Source organism: Xenopus laevis, chromosome 9_10L (assembly GCF_017654675.1).
Source record: "Xenopus laevis strain J_2021 chromosome 9_10L, Xenopus_laevis_v10.1, whole genome shotgun sequence".
In the NCBI taxonomy this organism is placed as follows: Eukaryota; Metazoa; Chordata; class Amphibia; order Anura; family Pipidae; genus Xenopus; species Xenopus laevis.
Window position 1 is genome coordinate 52208207 of NC_054387.1, and position 21323 is coordinate 52229529.

Here is a 21323-nt window from a genome sequence, read left to right on the forward strand (position 1 = left end):
TAACATTGGTCATAGGTGCAAGGTGAGTTGCAGTTTATATTTTACAAAAGTTGCATTGAGTTGTGGCACTAAGCAGTTAATATATGGTAAGATATGGTAAGGCTGGTTTTGCTTCCAATTAGGATTAATATAATTATCTCTTAGTTTGGATCCAGTACAAGGTACTGTTTTATTATTACAGAAAAAATTTGGATTATTTGGATAAAATGAAGTCTAAGGGTGACGGGCATTCTGTAATTCCGATAATGGGTTTCCAGATAACGGATCCCATACTTGTATATATTATAATATAATTATTATTATTGTTATATTATTATGTTTCTAGATTTAGTGCATTATAAACCATTCCAATTGTGTTTATATTCAAGTTATAGTAAATCAGAAAGCAAAACACCCAGAAATACAAAAACGCTTTATTTAAAAAACAAAAAAAACACTTTAACTTCATGTTATTAGGAAAGAATCAATGAGAATCAATAAAATGTATTATTGCATAGAACTTCATCTGAGAAACAGAACTCACATTTTTCTTATCAAAATAGAGGCCCCTTTCAGGCGCCTGTACGAATATTTTATAGAAAATATTTTTTCCTTTTATATATATATATATATATATTATAATAATAATAATAAATATTTTCTCTATGAAACAGCAAACGATTTGAGCTTCTCATTAGGGCACTAAAAAAAGTGCTGCAGTCATATAGCTGCAGTGAGTATGTTCACATGTACACCCACAATCCTTCAGTTCCAGAGTTCATTTTTGTTTGTTTGTTTGTTTTTATCCTTCTTTTGCCGGGATTTATTTACAAACACGTTAATAAGAAAACAATTCAGATACAGGATCATTTAGGTAAATGGGAAAGGGGGAGGTCAGAGTAATGATTGTACAATGGACAGATAGTGAATCAGTAGGTATAAGGCTTAATGCTATTTTCATACTGTCTCTTTGGTGCAACATCTATAAATGTCTATAAATATCTGCTTTTATCAAGTTTATACTTTTCTCTTGGGAAACCCACGAGTGTGAAGCACCGATAATCCCTAGGAGTCATAAATCATCAAGATACCTTAGGGGTCATTTACGTAGACCCAGGACAGAAGTGCAATGTTGGAGAAAATAGCTCAGGTGTGGACACAGTGAGCATAGGGCCCCCGTGCAGAAATAGTGCAAGGGCCCCAAAATTGAATGGATTGTCTGATTGAGTGGGGGACCCTGTGCAGGCGCATATGTCCACCCCTGCAAATATCCATTGCTAACAGTCCAGTCCTTGTTTCTTTTGTATCTATGAGTTTGTCTGGGGACAGTCCCTTTCCTCTGTATTTATAAAGAACTGATGCAGAGATACATAGAATAAAGCACACACATTTCTTCTGATTTGCTGATAGAACACCTGCCTCTGTGTTTGGGACTGTATTATGGTATCACTATAGTTGTGGGATGAAGAGCACCCAGATATAACAGCAATGCAAGGTACACAATATTCTAGAGATATAAATATAACAAATGTTAATGTAACTTCTATGTGTCCCTTTCTTGCCCCAAAGAATTATTAATAAAACCTGTTGCACATTCCTGGTTTTAAGAGGGGACCAAGTAGCAACATCAGATCAGCAGACAAAATTTACCAGGACAGGGGAGAATCTCTACATCCTTAGAAGCTAGATTCAGGAACAGATTTCTTCCTGCCTGTGGATGATGTGTTGTATTTTAGTCTTTGCAGTGACCCTGTTGAGTATTTCTCAGCAGCCACTTGCCTTGAAGGCTGCTGGGAGGCACTGCCGTTCCTGTACAAAGAAACTGACCTCTTAAGATTAAAGTCTGCCTTGTTTTGGACATTAGATGAGCTATGGGCTCGCCTCATGTCCTGCTGGAGTTTGATTTTAGTGAGGTCCTCTCTGTGCTGACGTGTCATTGTACTACTAGTCCTCCCATCACCCAGAATGGCATTGTCTATAGAAGTCCTAGGCATTCCATTAGAAAGGTCCATCCCACTTGAGTTTTCTGTGCCACTTTGTCTCCTGATCTCCTTCTTAACCAGGCTGGATTTTAGATTTGTTGATTTGCCATCCTGCTGTCCTTCAGCTTCAGAAGGTTTGGCTCTAATATTGTTGCCATTTTTAATAAGGTTCCTTTGTTTGCTCTCTCCCTTCTTGGCTAATAATACTGTGCCTTTCAAACCATATTCTGGATCTGGTGAACTCATCCCCGATGCACAGTCCCCAGCTGACCTTGTCTCTCTGCGTTTCAACATAGCTGACCCTACCCCTTTTTCCATTTGAACATTCAAAGTGCTTTCTTGGAGATTATCCTTCTCTTTTGGCTTCCCCATCTGTGAATCCAACCTTGCAAATGATGGTGTTGGCTTGGAGTGTCCTGCTGAAGGACTGGAAGCTGCTGCCCCATTGACCACTTGTGTTTTTGAAAGGTTTGCCTTTGGTTGTTGTCCTTCAACCCCCTTTTCAGTTTTTGTAAGACCAGCCATCAATGGCACAATAGACTCATTGGTATATTTGGGTCTCCGTCCAGATTCCAAATACTCTACAAGCTCGCCAGTCTCACGCTTTGCTCTATCTTTGGATCCAAAGGACCACCGTAAAGGCATTGCCTTGCTGATACTCAACTTGAGTTTGGAGGCAGAAGGCAGCTTCATACTAGCACTCCTTCCTTTTACACCTCGTACAAATGATTTAGATCCACTAGCTCCTAAAGGGAATAAATAGAAAATGAAGATATCTTAAAACTTATCATTTTAGAGGTGGCCCTCCATGGAATTTAACAATGAACCCCAGTGTGAAATCATTATTTTAATAAAAACAAGCCCCTAAATACAGTATGTGTTACAATATATGGAATATTTGGCCTTCTCTATAGAAAATGTTGAACTTTATTGCACTACTACTGTAGCTGACCAATTACCTTTTTCAGGGTGCACTTCTTTCTCAAGGAAGACTGGGGAGTCTGGAGGCTGAATACGGTTGGGGCAGTTGTTAGTGGTGGCGCGTGAGGCAAGACTCTCTCTCCTGCTACCATTCAATCTTAAGATCCAATGATCTGACACAGAGGAGCTTGTAGAACCTTGAATGAGACAGTAACATGGAAGATAAAGACCTATATTATTAGATTCCTATTGGTAATCCAGTGTAATCATGCACAAATGTTTCAGGAGATCAAAGTTGGTGCCAGTGACTAAGATATCCTGGTCTCACTTTCTCCTCCAAACCACCATCTTTGTGTCTTAGAAATACAATATATGGTTGCTGAACTGGACTCATCCTGGTGGTAACACAATATGTCATGGACCAGATACCCTACCTCTGACAGAGCTGCTAGCTGACCACATTGGGATAGTGGTCCTCTTCTGATAGAACAGGAGGTAGGCACCTCGTGTACAGACGTCGTTCTCCTGGACATGTTCAACATTGCTGTCATCGTAGCTGTACCAGCGCGCATCCAGGGAGTTCCTACAGTATGCTGGTAACACAAAATGGTTATTAATATGCACTCTGGTCCCTTAATGATTGGAAAAGTTTACTGGATACTATTCCTGGGCAAAAGGATTACTTAAATGTGGCATTTACGGGTTATTGGTTAGGGTGTGTTAGAGATGAATCTCACCTGTGTAGTGACCTCCCTGCAGGCTGCCATGATGATTGCACACACCATACAAGTCATAATGGACATCCAGCTGTCCATTCTCCATAGAGGCATGAGTTTGTTTCCATGATGACCACTGCCCCAGCATCCCCTTGCTACCCTGGCTCCTCTTAACCACGTGTGGAGCCATGTCCAGCCCAGTGAGGGGGAACCTGACCAAAGTTGACAGCTTGTTCCTGCGCCCGCCCACCTGCCGGAACCTCTTGAGGTGGATGATGAGAATATCTGGTAGAGTCCAAAGGCTCAGTTTCACTGTGCCCTGCTGCAGGACCTTGCAGTAAGGGCATCTCCAGGCATCATCAGGAGCCAACTGGGGCAGAAAGGGTTTACATTACATTGCTTATTAATATTCCTTTCAGAGCTCAAGCACCTTACAACTGTCTTGCCTTACTATACACACCCTCCCCAGAAAAAGGGGCACAATATAGAACTGGCCAGGGCTTTCACCCTCTATGAGTGTTTTTCTTTGGATCGGCATCCAGAACAAAACGCGGGAGACAAATCAGACAGATTTGAAGGCGCCAAGATATAATTGGACTGAACAAAAAGTTACAGGTAAAAACTACATCACATACAACGTGACACGACTGTAGGATGTGAACGCAGAAAGCAACGTCTTCATCCGTGTCGTTTTTACCTGCAAATTTTGTTCATTCCAATTATGGGTAGGACTCCACGGGCGATTTTCCGCAGGCGTCATTTTGGATGCGACAGAAATAAGGTAAGTAGTAGCATTGTCGGATGGTGTTTCAGCGTTGATCCGATGCAACACGACTGTCGGATGCAGTCTGCATCCGACAGTCGTGTCGTGTGCGTTTTTGACACCGATCAGACGAAAAATGCTCATGGATTCCGGCCCTAACTGCAACCCTCTAGAAAAAGCTGAATATATATGTAGAGAAGACCTCCAAATCCTTGCCTGTGTCACTCCTACATGAATACCTGCCTTGGGGGGCTGGATCCTATTCGTAGAAAGGCTCAGTATTAAGATACAATACCCAGTTTCACACCCAGCACAAGTGGGACAGGTACTAATTCCTAATCAGGAGTCAATGGATTGTCATTGTTGGTTCCTACTCTGGATCAGTAGCAGCACAAGGGGGAATTTCTGCTGACATCTGAGCCCCTTGGCACCAATGGGGTAAGTTGTATTTAATACTCTTATTTATCACTGTCCTTCTTTATGGCTAAGAATGTGAATTCGGAAAATTATTTATTTTGGATAGGGAAGCTATATTTATCGTCTGTATAAAGTTACTAAGGCCTCAAGCCTTGTACCACTGGGCTCTGTAGCCTACCTCCAGGTGAAAGTTCTGCCAGTAAGGGTAACCTACACCTAATTAGGGCATCTAAATTCATTGGCTTAATAGAAAGACCCTGCTAAATGCCATATTGTCCTATGCCAGTTACACTTAACACTTTGGGGCAGGGGTTCTAGTCTATACTGGGTAAGTGGCTCTCACTATGTAAAGCTGAAAAGTAATATGCAGGGCACCATGACTGTATTGTAGCAAGCAGTCCTGTAGGAGGGGACATACCTGTTCCTCCTTAGTGTAGAGCTGAAAACACTCATCCAGGGTGCAGTTTTGCTGCTGGTGCTCCAACTGCTGTATCCTCACTGACTCATCATCCTGCACCACCTCCTCCTGAATGTTCCCAAACAGCCTGGAAGCCAAAGGCACTATTATACTCTCATTATTTACTGACTGAGCCCCTGCTTGTATAATCAATGAACTGTGATAATCTCTCACTGCCATCAACTAAACAACACACTATACTGCACTGCAATTAAATCAATTAAGGGGTTAACACCAGAATAACCTTAAATCTTTTATTCACATGTGAACCATCAAAGTGATTCATTTCAGGACTTGTTCACAGTTGCTATTCTGTTTCATCCTATCAATCACATTTTTTGTGTGTACTTGTACAGAGTTCCGGCCTGCAGACTCACCGTTCTTTGGTCTTTGGATCCCATTCTATTGCCAGTTTGACATGGGGCGGCCCTCCTGCTCCGCTAAGCTTCAAAGCTCTATGATGTACAGAAAATAATTTTAGCACTATAATGTATTTGGGGTTGAATTACCAAAAAAAAGCCACTGGGTGGCAGTCACTATTTAGGAAGGCAGCTAAGCAGTGCTGTTAATTACATTATATGAAACCTTTTTTTTTTTAAAAAAAAAAAATCAGATCTAAAAATGTAATTATGTTAACTCACCGGTCAATTGCAGGGTGTTGGAGAGGTTGGGGGTCTTTAGGATTGAGGTAACTTCCACTTGCAGGACCCCCGACAACCCGGACATGGAGGAGTGCTGTTCCATTCTGCTAAAAGAATACAGCAAGGAATGAACACAGGATGAAAGGTCCTTTGATTCTGAATTCTGATTAGCTGCCTAAGACATGTTCCATTCCATACAAATTAAAGCAGGTTTGCCTGATCTCACATCTGTCAGTGGGTGCTGGGAGTTGTACTCCATCAATTGAAAGGCTGTATTTTTAGGCAGGAATTATATATAATGTTCCCATTGCCAGCATGCCCTACTATTGTGGTCTTAGCCTAGGGTTATCATCTTACTCTACAGTCACCATCCTGCCCTACAGTCTCCATTTTGCTTTACTGCTGCCATCTTGCCCTACTGTCTCCATCTTGCACTACTGTCATTATTTTGCCTTAGTCTTGCCAGCTCTGCTACTGCCATTTTGTCCAACTGTCGCAATATTGTCCAGCTATCTCCATCTTGTCCTACAGTCTTCTGAGGTCTGTAGATACTCACCTGGAGGTGTGACTCGTTCTTTAAAAGGTAGCGGAGCTTTCCAAGGATACATTGTTGCAGCTGATCCCAGGACATTGTGCTATCTTCTCTAACCAGCAGAGGGGGCCCAAATCTGCCCCAAATAAAAGTATTAAATGGTCATCCAGCCAGAAGCAAATTAAAAACACCTGTCAGTTACTGCAGGAAGAAATCCTCTGTCCTTACCTGTTGGCCTGCTTTCCAGATCCCTCAGTGTTACACAGGAGGAGCAAGATCTTGTCGGGATCAGCCAGGAAGTCAGAAGATTTGGAGCCAGCTCCAGTGAACTTCTGGGCTTCGGGGTCAGGGTAGCGGGGGGAGGAAGGCAAGCTGCGTGGATGTCCTAAAGGAGAAAATAAACCCTCATTTACTATGAGAGGGCCCTATTAGTTTAATGGATTATTGACCAATTATTTATACTCTGCTGAATTATTTGCCCTGTTATTTACTCTGGTTTGTTGCCCTTAATCACTCATAGTTGCCTTACCAACCCTTATGGAGCTCTTGCCGTCAGTAATTGCCTGATCACCTACCTGATGAACGAGAGGAGCCACTTGCTTTGGGTATGGCCACAGGGGCTTGAAAAGCATAGACTGGGTCTCCCTCTGCGATGGTGTTCAGATCCTCATCATCGGAGAAAGATCGCTGGAAGCCACTGGGGTACAACTCCACCAGGATCACCTTGGGAAGCACATTCTCATAAGCATTTGTCCAAGGAACTGGCCCCAAGGGCTTCCATTCTGGGTTTTTTTTAACAATAGTTTTTTTATTGCATTTTCAACATAGTAACATAGTAACATAGTAACATAGTAAGTAAGGTTGAAAAAAGACACATGTCCATCGAGTTCAACCTTTTTTTTTTTTTTTGTTTATTAACTACCTAACTGCCAGTTGATCCAGAGGAAGGCAAAAAAAACCCATCTGAAGCCTCTCCAATTTGCCTTAGAGGGGGAAAAATTCCTTCCTGACTCCAAAATGGCAATCGGACTAGTCCCTGGATCAACTTGGACTATGAGCTATTTCCCATAACCCTGTATTCCCTTACTTGCTAAAAAGCCATCCAACCCCTTCTTAAAGCTATCTAATGCATCAGCCAGTACAACTGATTCAGGGAGAGAATTCCACATCTTCACAGCTCTCACTGTAAAAAACCCCTTCCGAATATTTAGGCGGAACCTCTTTTCTTCTAATCAAGGTGCATACATTTATACATATCCATATTAAAGTATTAAACACAATGAGTGGTGTCCTTTATATTACAGTTCACAGTAACATTTGGTATCAGACATATAGATATAAATTCAGATTGACAGTCCTAGTGTTAGTTCCTGGTCCCTAGTGTTAGGGATAAGTATGTCGTAATATATTCATTGTCCCTTTTCCTATATTATACACTGTAGCATTGCTAGGTAACTTGGTCTTAACTAAAACTTTAAACTGTTAAATAACTAGGTATTTACCCGAGAGTACCTGGTCTGACTTTCTAGTATATTTCCAGATCTGCTATCTAATTTTTCCCCTTGGCTTCCATTCTGTTTAGATACATTTACATGACAATAGCCCATCCAGCTAACCCCCATGCACCCACAAATACATTCATATAATTACAGTAACAAACCATGTTTGCATATGGCCTTGCCTGGGGTTCTGAGTCTGATAACCAGAAGCCATTTCAGTGGAGAAAGACTATGCACTGTGTTAAGTTACCTGATCTGGTGCCATATTTCCTTCATCTGCAACCATCTTCCGCAAGGAAGCCACAGTACCAAGCAGAGGCACCGCCAGCCCGACACGTAGAAACCGCTGCTGCTTGGTTTGGAAGACTAATGTAAGGTTCAGGGCCCTGTCAAGGACAATGGGAGAACTTTCATGTGGTACAGCCATGGGGCAAATAGTCTGTGTTACCCGTCAATACAAACAATGTAAGCAGAATTGTCTTTAGTGAGTACATGGACGAGGGCTAAAAAATCATAGGTAGGAAAAGTGTGAGATAGCAGGGATACAAGGACAACATTGAGGCAGTAGGGCAAAATGAAGATAGCAAGATAGAAACAATAGGGCAAGATGGATACAAAAAAGCAAAATTGAGATAGGGCAAGAAGAAGATAAATGGAGACAGTCGGGCAAGATGGAGACAGTCGAGCAAGATGAAGATAGCAGTGCAAGATGGAGACAGTAGGGAAAGATGGAGATAGTAGAGCAAGATGGAGACAATAGGACAGAAAAGAGCTAGATTGAGATAGGTCAAGAAGAAGATAGTAGGATAAGATGGACACAGTAGGGCAAGATGAAGACAGTAGGGCAATATGAGGATAGCAGTGCAAGATGGAGATAGTAGAGCAAGATGGAGACAGTAAGGCAGAATGGAGACAGTAGGGCAAGATGGAGACAGTAGGGCACAATGGAGACAGTAGGACAAGATGAAAACAAAAGAGTACGATTGAGATATGGCAAGAAGAAGATAGCAGGGTAAGATGGAGACAGTGGGGCAAGATGGAGACAATAGGGCAAGATGAAGACAGTATGGCAAGATGGATACAAAAGAGCAAGATTTAGACAAGGCAAGAAGAAGATAGCAGGGTAAGATGGAGACAGTAGGGCAAGATGGAGACAGTAGGGCAAGATGAGGATAGCAGTGCAAGATGGAGACAGTAGGGCAAGATGGAGAGAGTAGGGCAAGATGAGGATTGCAGTGCAAGATGGAGACAGTAGGGCAAAATGGAGACAGTAGAGAAAGATGGATACAGTAAGGCAAGATGGAGACAGTAGGGCAAGATGGAGACAGTAGGGAAAGATGGAGTCAGTAGGACAAGATGGAGACAGTATGACAAACTGGCAATATAACATGACAGTATCCATATCTCTAATACACACATAAGTGGCTTGAGGCACTTGTCCTTTCACTGACACATGTGGAATTCAGTACCTGGTTTGGCGCAGTGGGAGGGGCAAGGAGACACATAGGAAAGGGTCAAATGTGTCGCTCTGTCTGTGGCAGTGGGGACATGTGAGGGATGACCTGAAATAAAACAGACAACAATTCATACCTCATGAGAGTCACTGACATGGGGCAGAAAACTGACACATGCAGGAAAGGCAGTTTAGCATTTTTGCAGTTGTGGTTCGGGTGAGTAGAACAGTGTGCTGAGTATTGGTTTCTGGGTTAACTAACACAGTTGAGCCATGTCAAAAGCTAATCTGCTGGGCAGAGAGCTAACTGCAGGTCAGCAATGCAAGAGGATGTGACTTAAGTGAAGGAGGCATAACAATTGAGCGCTGGCTATGCCCGTCAGAGGTGCCTGCAGTGTTTGTTTAAGTGCAGACAAATAGATATATTCTGCATTCCAGTCTCCTCCTCTACATGAACAGAAATGTCACCTGAGTTCACAGACATTGCCCTTAATGCTCCTTTAATACAAGCAGGCCCATGAGAGTGATAATATTATACATAATATTATGTTTGCCCATAACTGGCACTATACATAGCTGATGTGGAACCAGCTGAGGCTTCTGGGTAGAAGTAATTATAGTTGGATGTATCATCGGCTTATGTACTGGGAGGTGTGAGAGGGGGGAGTCAGCGCTCAGGAATCCACAGATAAGAGAGAGCAGACTGGCACATTCCTCAGATACCCAACTGGTTGGCCCTGAGTCTGTGAGCCTGGGAACACAAAACTAAAATCTGCCCTTTATTCTCTTTTTTCTATCATGCCCTGAGGTTGATAAGTAAGTTCCAGGGAAATAGTTTGTCTCCTACCTGTACTGAGCCTGGAAATGCTCCTGAACAAAGCTCTGGCTTCCTCCTGTCAACTCTGGAGACTGGGGATGGACCATCTGGTTCTGCTCGGCACCAGCCTGTAGTGAAAATGGAAGCAAATGTTAGTCAGGGGCATAGGGACCACAGTGCGGCAGCTTATGTAGAACACAATACCACAGGCTATGTCTGCTATATATATATGTGTGCATTATGTGGCTTCTTCATTTCTGTGGTAGCAACTTGGCATGTCCCCTGTGTGGTGGGAGCAGTCTGTGTAATGGGGGAGCATAAGGATGCCTCCCACGCGGAGCTTATGTACCACTGTGAGCCCAAGGCTTATCTGATAACAGGAAGTAGGGATGCCAGCCTCTGGGTACAGTGCCATGTTCCTGAAGGAATCTGGCAGCAAGCACAAGGAGATAAGCTGCAGCTAGTACAAGGCTCTGACACTTTTAGCTAAGGTGGTGTACAGAGTCATAAACCACAGCTGGCGCCACTCTAAATGTGACTGTAAGCTCACTGGCAAAGTTGAAGTTTCTAAATATACACGTATGCCCGGGGGCAGGCGCTGGCAGGCGATTGTGTGAGGCACTTAAGAAAAATACACAGTATCAGCTTAGAAGAGGCCTGCCAGTTGCATGCCAAGAGCAGAGGCGGGTGCAGAGATTTCCTAAAAAGAATACACTGTTTATCTATCTGCCTTGCATGAGCTGTTATGTGGCACTGGCCTAACTGTGCTGCCCTCACCCTCTGTTCAACTGCCACCCCCACCCGCTTGGGGCTAGTATTGCCCTAATATTTCCATTTGCCCCACCGTTTCCATCTTGCCCTTCTGTCTCTATTGTGCCCCAATACCTCTATCTTGCCCTACTGTCTCCATCTTTCCCCAATACTTCCGACTTGCCTTTCTGTCTCCATTTTGCCCCAATACCTTCATATTACCCTATAATCTCCATCTTGTCCCACTGTATGTCTTGCCCCTTACTGTCACCATCTTTCCCCAATATGACGTAAAAAGAAGTTACAGGCTGAATGTGAGGCGTGATCTGAATCCGACATTGGCACATAAGCATTTGCCCTGTGTCTGTCTGGGCGCCCTGTCTGTGCTTCGGTGCTATTTGGAGTATGACATGATGTTACCTGTTTGCTAAAATACTCAGCAGCTAAAGCCGGACATATGGCATGATCCCAGCCCACGGGGGCCCTGCCAGGAGAACCTTATTTGCCTTGTAAATAAAGATCCAGGAAGTGGTGATGTCATGGGAGTGAGGTTGTGGGCTGGGCCTGCTAAACTGCGAAACCTAAACCACTAGGACTGGCTCAGCTGTGGAAAAACAATGTGCCCTGTCTGGCTGCCAAATACAGGAAGTGAATGGCATCAGGCACAAAACTGGACTACAACTCCCAGCATGCTTATTGCCCAGTTTGGCCATCCACACACTGGTCCAAACAGAACCCAAAAACCTGCCCAATAGATAAATTTCCACCAACCAATCATATATTTGCTTTTATATTCTAACTTGTAGCAGACTAATCAAAACGAAATGGTTGATTGGGGCTTGTTCAGACTGGGGTGTAGAATGGAAATCTGTCCAACAGAGCATAGGAGATAACTAGAGAACTTGACAGGTCGTATGTCAGCCCCCACTCGCCTGCAGCCCTCGAGTTGATCTTAAGCTACAACTCCCAGAAGCCCATTCAGAGCCCATCCCTTATGTAAATACAGTAATTGTATAGTGTAATAATAAGTCAGGGCCTGTTGCACAATAAGGGGCGGGGCCTATACAGAATGTAATCACTGTGCTCTTTCTTTTATTGTGTTTTTGCACTGTCACTTGTTTTCCACTCTCTTCACTACATTATGCTGCACGTGAGAGGCAGTCAAGCCTTCTGCTGGGAGTACAATTGCTTTAGCCCATAGGCCTAGTACACTATAAAAAAGGGTTAAATGAGCCATGAAATACTGGAACCCCACAAGAAAGCAAAGTGTATGTGACTGAATGATTTTGCCTGTCTGGCTGCTTCTCTGCATTGCTGGTTCTGACTCGTCCATGAAGAATGTAGCTAGTCCTGGAGGAGAAAGTTGTTTACAATTTATTTTTATTAGGTGGGTGAAGTTCCCCTTTGACTGGAATGAAAGTAATGGAGGGAGTCAGAGGAAGGAGCTGGAGTGTAGAGAGAAGGAAGTAGATTATGAAATATACAGAGTATCTGAGAGGGAGTGGAAGGACAGAAGATGAGAAACAAGCAGTGGGACAGGATGAAAAACAGGAGGCAGAGATAAATGTCAGTTAGAAAGGACAGGGGTTTCTATACAGAATGGCAGAGGGTTTGCTTAGCTTTACCAAGAAATTAGGCTGCCAGGGGATGCTGGGATCTGTAGGTCAGCACATCTGGATATAAATGATGGTATTCTGTCCAATGTCCTGAATGCTGGAAGTTCTGGCTGGTTTATTTAGCTATAGAGTTCCAGCACAGAGGAGATGTGCGTGCCATCCTTTCATGCACCATGGCATCACACAATGTTAATAATTCAGACTGTTCCTTTAAATGTTTAACCATCCATTTCCCACTGTGCAGAAGAGGCACAGTCAGCAGGGGGCCCCTGAACAGAAATGGTATTGGGGCTCCAGCATCACAAATCACAGGCACTGCAGAGCTGAATTAAAAAATGGGCTGCTAGTGCCCCGGTGTTGGATGAAGGGCCCCATGCTGTGGCAGAAGCTACCTACAGCAGCAATGAGATGGTGGTGCTGTTCTATTGCAGCCCTATGGAGAACACTGGCTAAAACTGGTGGGAAGTGGTACTGCAATGAATAATCCCTACATTTAATCTGAAGTCATTCAAGAAAAACTCTCCTCCAAGCCTCACATCCCCACCCCTATGTTCCCTAACGAAGCTGGGCCGATAATGAGCAGGTTTGACTGTCTGGATCTGGAAGAGACAATTAAGTCGGATTTAGCACATCTTCGTTTGTAATTAAGGCCGGATTAGGGACTGGCGATTTCAGACTCTGCCAGTCAAGGAAAAAAGTTCTGTAAGGGAGGCAGCAGTATTTGGTATGGGAGGCTGGATTAGTGTTAACCCTTAAAGCAATAGCATATGAAGATTTGTCCACTGTGGTTTAATCTGCGCTACCGCGGCAACAAATCTACCAAAAATCCTTTCCCACAGGCAATAATGCAAATTGCTGATGGGTAAAACATAAAACATCGACTAGGAGATCCTTTGGCACCCTGGCAGTTCAGTCTGACCCTGGTTCTCACCTTGGCTGATGGCTTGGCTTTCTGGCTAGACGTGGGGTTGAGATCTTCATGGACTCGGTCCAGTAGCCAGAGCAGGAATTCCAAGGCATCGTGCTGGGAGTTTCCACGGAACTGGGAACCATATTTGGAAACAACATTCTGGGGAGAGAAGAGGATAGGTGGGTGATGAGTATAGCCCAGGCTGTGCCACAGGAGTAGGGACCAACAGGGCAGAACTTGGTTTGGTTTGTAGGAGAGGGCTTGGCCCATATGAGCAATGTTTTTCCCATAGAGCCACACTATATGAAGCTACACTCCCATAGTGTGCGGGCAAATGATTTGTACCCAGTGTGACCTGCCTCACCCTGTGCAAATAAGGGGGGTAAAAGGGACACGTGGTGTAACCCTGAAGCAGCACAGAGGTTACACACATGCAGGGCTAATCATGGGCAGCTCACTGCGGATGAACTAGAGAAGATCTGGGACACATTCCCCAGAAGACACACAAACACTCTTTTCTACTGATTCACCCACAGGGCCACGGGGCCAAACAAATAATACTTACACCTGCTAATTAAAGCAATTATTTAGGGAAGCCAAATCCTCATTTAACATTCCTGGACGACAGTGTCTAACAAAGCACCAATTAGTGGATCTATTTATAGAGACTGTCATGTAATGACTAACTGCCAGCAACTAGGGCTCATAGTAATGGGTTGATTGTTTATGTCAGTGACATGTTTATGGATCAGTCCTTCCTAGAACCAAAGTGTACTAATGTCAGTGACATGTTTATGGGTCAGTCCTTCCTAGGCCCAAAGTGTACTAATGTCAGTGACATGTTTATGGGTCAGTCCTTCCTAGGCCCAAAGTGTACTAATGTCAGTGACATGTTTATGGGTCAGTCCTTCCTAGGCCCAAAGTGTACTAATGTCAGTGACATGTTTATGGGTCAGTCCCTCCTAGACCCAAAGTGTATTAATGTCAGTGACATGTTTATGGGTCAGTCCTTCCTAGGCCCAAAGTGTACTAATGTCAGTGACATGTTTATGGGCCAGTCCTTCCTAGGCCCAAAGTGTACTAATGTCAGTGACATGTTTATGGGTCAGTCCTTCCTAGACCCAAAGTAAACTAATGTCAGTGACATGTTTATGGGTCAGTCCTTCCTAGGGTCAGTACTAACTTCTTAGACCCAAAGTAGTTGGGGGAGTGTGCAAGTGAAAGAAGAACTAAGTGAACCACGGAACGGGTGTTTATGGAAGAACAACCAACTGGGTTTGTTTTCTGAGCTATCACAGAGCTGCTACAGATTCTGTAATGTACACTAAGAAGTCTTAAAAACATTTTGCATCCTCCTTAAGGGAAACATGTGAAAGATTAACACAGACAGATACCAATACGTATATGACAATCTGGTGGAACTGGTTCTGCCCTTCCAACCAGAGAGAAGCCGTCAGACGGTGCAAGGGATCATGGGAGGAACACGCTCAAGAGCTGCACCGGCCCATCCTGTTCTGTCAGACTATTGTTAGCAGGAAGCCAGTGAATCCATTCACAGATTCCAGTGACGCTTGTTAACCCCTGATCTGCTGGGGTAATGCTGTCTGAATTTACACAGACACCCTCGGGTTATTTACTATCTATAGGAATATGTATATTTATATAGAATACGCCAGGGATAGATTGGGTACATAATGCAGCCATTCTCCTGGCTCTGAAACAGCCAAGTCAGTATCTTAAGATACAATGAATCAACAGAGCTGCTGCCCGGCAGAAGAGGTATCAGAGGGATGGGGGGGGGGTAGAAGTAACAGTGACAGAAAAGGCTACATAGTTTTACAGTAAGTGAGGTTAATAAAGGTACGGGTCAGATCCAAACCTAACTTCAAGGAAGCCATGTGAAGCTGCCCTAAACCTTTCCTGACACCATCTCTCTCTTTCTCTCTCTCTCTCTATCTATCATCTATCTATCTATCTATCTATCTATCTATCTATCTATCTATTTATCAATTATCTATCTATCTATCTATCTATCTATCTATCTATCTATCTATTTATCTATTATCTATCTATCTATCTATCTATCTATCTATCTATCTATCTATTATCTAACTATCATCTAACTATCATCTATCTATCTATTATCTATCTTTCATCTATCTATCTATTTATCTATTGTCTATCTATCATCTATCTATCATCTATCTATCTATCTATCTATCTATCTATCTATCTATCTATCTATCTATCTATCTATCTATTATCTAACTATCATCCATCATCTATCTGTCTACCAGTACTGAGGCTTCTGGGTGAGAATTCTGGTGGTCCCAGAAAAATCAACTAGGCACCAGTGAATTAATTGCATGCTATATATATTTCTGTATACCCCCTTATATCATGTTACCACCCAACTTGGTCCCCATCTTCATTCTCGTTATTAATTTGGTTGTCATTCCCCATGCCCTTACTAGGAGAGCAATGCATATATTCTACGCCAAGCTCCTTCCCCCATTCTGGCTCTGTGGGGTGATATAAAGGGTGGGGAGAGAGTACAATGAAATCCAGATATGTCTCTATATTATGTCACCCAGGTTTGACAGTTTGTACAGGTCACTGGTGGGAGGGGTGCACATGGCCATTACAAAGCAGGACCCTGTAGAAAGGGCAGGTACAGCTAGGTACAGGCACAGGCACACCCTTATGTCAGGGGCAACGGAGGGAACTTAATCAGGAGGATGTGAGCCCTGAAAATGTGAAATAGTTCTGTGGTCTCCCAGTGCACAAGGAGCTATTGTGCGAGCCTGTGCCCCGCGGGTGCCAACAGGATGCTCCCAAGGATGAACCATGAGATTCTTGCACTGATAGAATACAATGTTACCAGTACAATTACACACAGTGCAGCTGCACCGAAAACTCACCCCATTGTTCTGATAGTGTCAGGAAAGTCATTTTAGAGTTTCTTTCCTGACACCAGCTTACCGTACAATACTAACCATCCCACACTTACGGCTCGTTCCCCTGAGACCAAATTTCCTTACTATACTCACTATCACCCCAGTTTCAGCCCCTTTTTTCCTTAAAGGGGTTGTTCACCGTTTAAGGAACTTTTAGTATGATGCACATTGAGACAACTTGCAATTGGTTTTCATTTTCTATTATTTGTGTTTTTTGAGTTATTTCGTTTTTAATTCCGCAGCTCTCCAGTTTGCAATATCAGCAATCCCGTTGCTAAGGTCCAAATTACCCTAACAACCATGCATTGATTTGAATAAGAGACTGGAATATGAATAGGAGTGGGCCTGGATAGAAAGATGAGTAGTAAAAAGTAGCAATAACAATAAATTTGTAGCCTTACAGAGCATGAAGGAGAAGCCAAATAATTAAAAACTATAAAAATAATAAGAAATTAAGGTGGGTTGACTCTGACAATAGAAAGCTGCCCATATGTACGGCCTAGCATACAGAATCAGTACATTCACCTCAAGTGGCATATCGTATGGGTCATTGCATGCACTTTGTTACAATTACAGCCCCCAAAGTGTGCAGGGTCTGGATGGGTTCCCCTTTATTCTGTGCACCCCAAAGTCTCTGGTTGGTGAGTGTGGCTGCTTCTGGTTCAGCTGGGCTCTCACTATATCTTATGTCAGGGGGAGTTATGAGTAGGGGGGTGAGTTTTTGGTTTATGTGTGCCAGTCTTCATTACCTTCCGCCCCACCCCTGCGCTATAATAACCCCAAGCGCTTCATTCCATCCCTATTGTTTGTCCTTAAAGCTTTAATTGCCCTGTATCTTAGGAACTCGGTTCAAAGGTTCCTGACGGTGAGATAAACAGGGAGAAGGGACTCAGTGCCAATGTGTCTGGCACCCTGATTGGCTACAGGCAGATGTTGAAAATATTAGTGCTGGGGCCCATAAATAAAGGCGCCCCTGTGGCGGGGTTTTTTCTAATGTACAATATCAATAAGGTCTCACAGGGAAACAGATAATCCTGCATAACTTTGTTATGGGGCTTCTAGTTGCCCCTTTGCAGCAAAAGACTGAATTTGATGGACGCGTCTCCATATTTACTATGCAGCCCAACTGTAGCGTCTCTCTGCTACGGTGCATTCTGCATCTAAATGCCACCCTCTACAGCCTGTGCCACTGCCTCCATATAAATGTCACATGTTTACATGAACTGGGTGTTGGGTGCATTAATCATTACAAAAATCCCTATATTATTATTGGCACAGTGTGTACGGGTGTGTTTGTTGTGTATAAACTCTTATGCATGCACAGTTCTCACTGATACGTCTGCACTCACATGACTGCACATAGAACCACCCTACCGCTACTAGACTCATTTAGGCGCCATAATGTTTTGATCATATGACTCCGCTAACGAGCAATTTCAGGGAACAGTGTACTGTACCAACCAATCAAATTGCTTTATGCAGCACCCCCAGCACAAAGAAACAAGTATGGCTGCAATTGCAACAAGGATTTCTAGGTCTCAGTATCTTAATGGACTTGTAATTAATGACTTAAAGGGCATATAAACTCCAAAATAACATTTTGCCCAATGGAAAAATCATATTTTTTTTCATTTGGCAACATTTTATTTCTGGGCTTACGTCCCTTTAGCTCCTCCTCTTACCTACAGCCTACATTATCAGTAACATGAGAAGTCATTATTTTCAGGAGTCGCGTTGCCTGGCATCCCTGAGAATGTGGTTGTGCCGCGTCCAGCACTTATTAGAGGGTGTGGTGCCAATTCCCCACTTACTCACCATTAGCAGTAATGGGATCTGCCGGCCTTAGGGCCACTTAATCCATTTATGTGCGCAGAGTCAGAGAGTGGCACTCTAAAGTCAGAGGGCACTTAGTGCCAACAAGAGGAGGCTATAAGTATAAAGTGTTCCCTTCCCCTCAACTATTGTGTGTAAGTGTTCGCCTTTGGGTTAGAAACGTTGAAACTTTTTCTATTGCCTCTATCTCTTCAGGTACTGAGTAACCAATCACTATGAGTGTGCTATGGCCTAAATAACAACATTCAGGGTGATGCCAACCCAGCCCAAGCCAATCCTCGTTAGTATCAGGGGTGCTCCTGCTATGAGGCAAGGTGAAAACCTTGTCTTAGGCGACAACGCCCTGCAAATTACCAGATGTGATAAAAGCCAAATTTCTAAATATTAACCGGAAATTCAGCTCTTCTACTGCACATAATGCTATTGCGCTCTCTGCACCAGCGATGTGCCCACCCCCTGGACCCCCTCTGGAACTGGAAAACTAAACACAGTGTGGTAAGGTGGAATGGCATTGAAAAAAAGGCCTTAGGGTGGCACAGGGTGCAGAATAGCCCTCTGTATCAGTATGACACCTGCTCCTTCACATGGGGGCCTCAGCACAAGTCCAGGAGCATAACTATAAGCAGACCCTGTGATTGCTGGGGGCCTCGATGTATACGGGACACAAGGAGTACTGACCTGGTACGTATTCCCAATGAGGGCCCTAAAATTATTTTGCCATGGGGCCCAGTAGCAGATCTCTATACTGTATGAGCACCCAAGTCATGTTCCAATCTGCTATGACCGCACTAATGAGCACTGATCAGTTATCAATAAGGAAGGTGGTCACGTTTTAGTCCCATGCACAATATAATTGGTCAAGGGAGGGCCAATCAGCCACCGGTGCATTATTACCATAAACTGTGAAGCATGAGAAATGTGTGGCCCTTTGCACACAGAAATGGTACACCCCCATGCAAAGTATTTCCTCCTTATGATACTTCCCATTTAATGGTGACTATAAGGTGCCCTCCAAAAACTGGCAGGAGAGCAAGAATGTAAGAGTGGAGGGAGGCCAAGGCAGTGAGAACCAAATAGAAAAGTGCCACAGTTACAGTTGGCACAGTTACCCAGCATTGGTGCAAAACTGCCTTATTAATGCCTCTGTTGGTTTATTCCTAAACATGGGCACGTCTCTCATGGCTGTTGTATTCTAAAGGGAAAGGCTGGAACCCCCACAGGCAGTAATGAGTTAATGTGCACGTCTCACGAGTGAAAGAAAAAGCTTTACAAGCACTAAAATAAGCACTTGTGCAATTGCTCACACTCAGCAGATAAGCATTTAACCCCTGCACCCAATGGCACGCCGGCTCATCACACAACACGGGTTGCGCTGTAACCATTGGAAATAACCCCTTGTACCCCAAAAATAGATTACTTATACATGGAAACCAGGGCTGAACAGATGTGGCCCTCCAATACTGCTCAAGGGCCCTGGAGTGACATCAGTATTTTGATATAATGCAGCCAGAGATCAAGTGGCTGCATTATACAACTGAACTGGCATGAAGTTAGGGAGAACTGTAGATTGTAAGCGCTGAGGCTCAGGAGCCTATTTGTCAATTATGAAATATGTTGGCACTCCCCCCCAGCTGTTGTTGAACCACGACTCCCAGCAGCACCCAAACAGCTGAACTGTTGTTCCTACTACAATAAAGCTTCCTTCTGTTGCTGACGAGAGGAGGGCACTTACCTTGAACTCTGCAGAGAGCTGGGGGGTGTACTCCAATGTCCAGAGACCCCTAACCAGTGAAGCCAGCCTCTCTGTGACTTCGCCAGCTGCTCCGGGGGGTTCCGCCGTTGCTTCCCTCACCACCACCCCATTTATTTTAGCCTTGTTGAGTTGGGCTTTGTACCTCTCCATGCCCAGGAACTCGGCCAACATGTCGGTGTTACTCAGGCACTGTACCACGGCGTTCATGAAACAGGTGTTACCATGATTCTTCATGCCCTGCACCCCGGGCACCTTATCATCAGAACTCCAGGAGATTCGGTCCTGGCCCAGAACAGGCACCTGTGCTTTCCCTAGATTGTTATTGCTGTCGCCACCGTGCACCACACGGGAATCTTCTTGAGCCATTCCCTTTTGGTTAAACCCCCCATCATCGTCTTCACCATCCTCGTTTCTCGCCTCTCCCATGTGGGACAGATGGCTTATGGTTTTGAGAATCCTGTGCACAAAATCCCCAACAGATTTCAGCGACCGACTCCGGAAAAGCTTGCGGGACCCCTGCCCCTTTCCTTTAGCCTTGTCCTTGCTCTGCTCCATGTCTGCTCACCTGTCTCCGCCAATCTACCTGCTACAGGGAGCCGGGGTTACAGCCAGTGCAACTTGAACAGGAAGAAGGAGGAGGATTTGGGAATCCCGGTACCTTCCAGTTTCTCTTACAGACACAGAGTGGCTGGCTCCAGGCTGCCCATATTAAGGGGGTGCCCAGGTAGCCCCCATAGCTGCTCCCACATCCTACTGCAGCTCACCTACCTTGCTGGCAGTGGAGCAGGGAGGCAGCCCATGTTCCTGGTGTGTGTGATGTGTGTGTAACAGCTTTACTTGGCTGCTCAGTGCACTCCTGCGCGCCACTACAGCTCCACCTCCACTGGAATCTTATTAGCCCGGTTTACTTTGAAAGAAGACAAGGGAAGGGGAGAGAATAGAGAGAGGGAGAGCGAGAGAGACAGGTTTGTGGCGGGTGCAGAGGGGGGGGGGAGGCTTTGCTGCTACTGCTGGTGAGATCCGGCCAAGCAGCTCATACATTCCATATGCATTTAGTCATTCTTGTCACTGTGTCCCCATGGCGGCCACCCATCTGTCTGGTTGTGTAACCAAGGGAATGTAAGGGTCCCGAACAGCCCCCTACACTTCAACTGAACCCTATTTATTATTACTATTTATTCCACTCCTCAAATCAACAGGATATTATTCTCATCAAATATTCATAGATATTCCACACTGAGCCGAGATACAGAGTCAGACCCCAAGCCTTTCCCTAGCCCTTCTTTTCCTATACACATATATATGGGCCTACAGCTGTTCCCCCCCA

At 44.3% G+C, this 21323-nt stretch overlaps 1 protein-coding gene across 3 annotated transcripts; it reads right to left on the reverse strand.

The window, feature by feature from the left end:
• Positions 1-397: 397 nt before the first annotated feature.
• On the reverse strand, positions 398-20935 carry LOC108701178 (ubiquitin carboxyl-terminal hydrolase 43). Of its 3 annotated transcripts, none has more exons than XM_018235466.2 (15): positions 19976-20935; positions 13475-13612; positions 10208-10305; positions 9377-9469; positions 8158-8293; positions 6984-7131; positions 6637-6820; positions 6433-6544; positions 5877-5980; positions 5613-5690; positions 5197-5323; positions 3620-3968; positions 3317-3475; positions 2921-3079; positions 398-2707 (listed from the first exon to the last, which is right to left on the reverse strand). In XM_018235466.2, the coding sequence occupies exons 1-15, from the start codon at positions 20549-20551 to the stop codon at positions 1656-1658; spliced, it is 3513 nt and encodes a 1170-aa protein (XP_018090955.1). In that variant the 5' UTR covers positions 20552-20935; the 3' UTR covers positions 398-1655. The 3 variants fall into 3 exon arrangements, with proteins under 3 accessions (XP_018090955.1, XP_018090953.1, XP_018090956.1); XM_018235464.2 differs by having other exon boundaries at positions 5877-5983; positions 19976-20934; XM_018235467.2 differs by having other exon boundaries at positions 5877-5983; positions 6637-6793; positions 19976-20931.
• Positions 20936-21323: the final 388 nt, after the last annotated feature.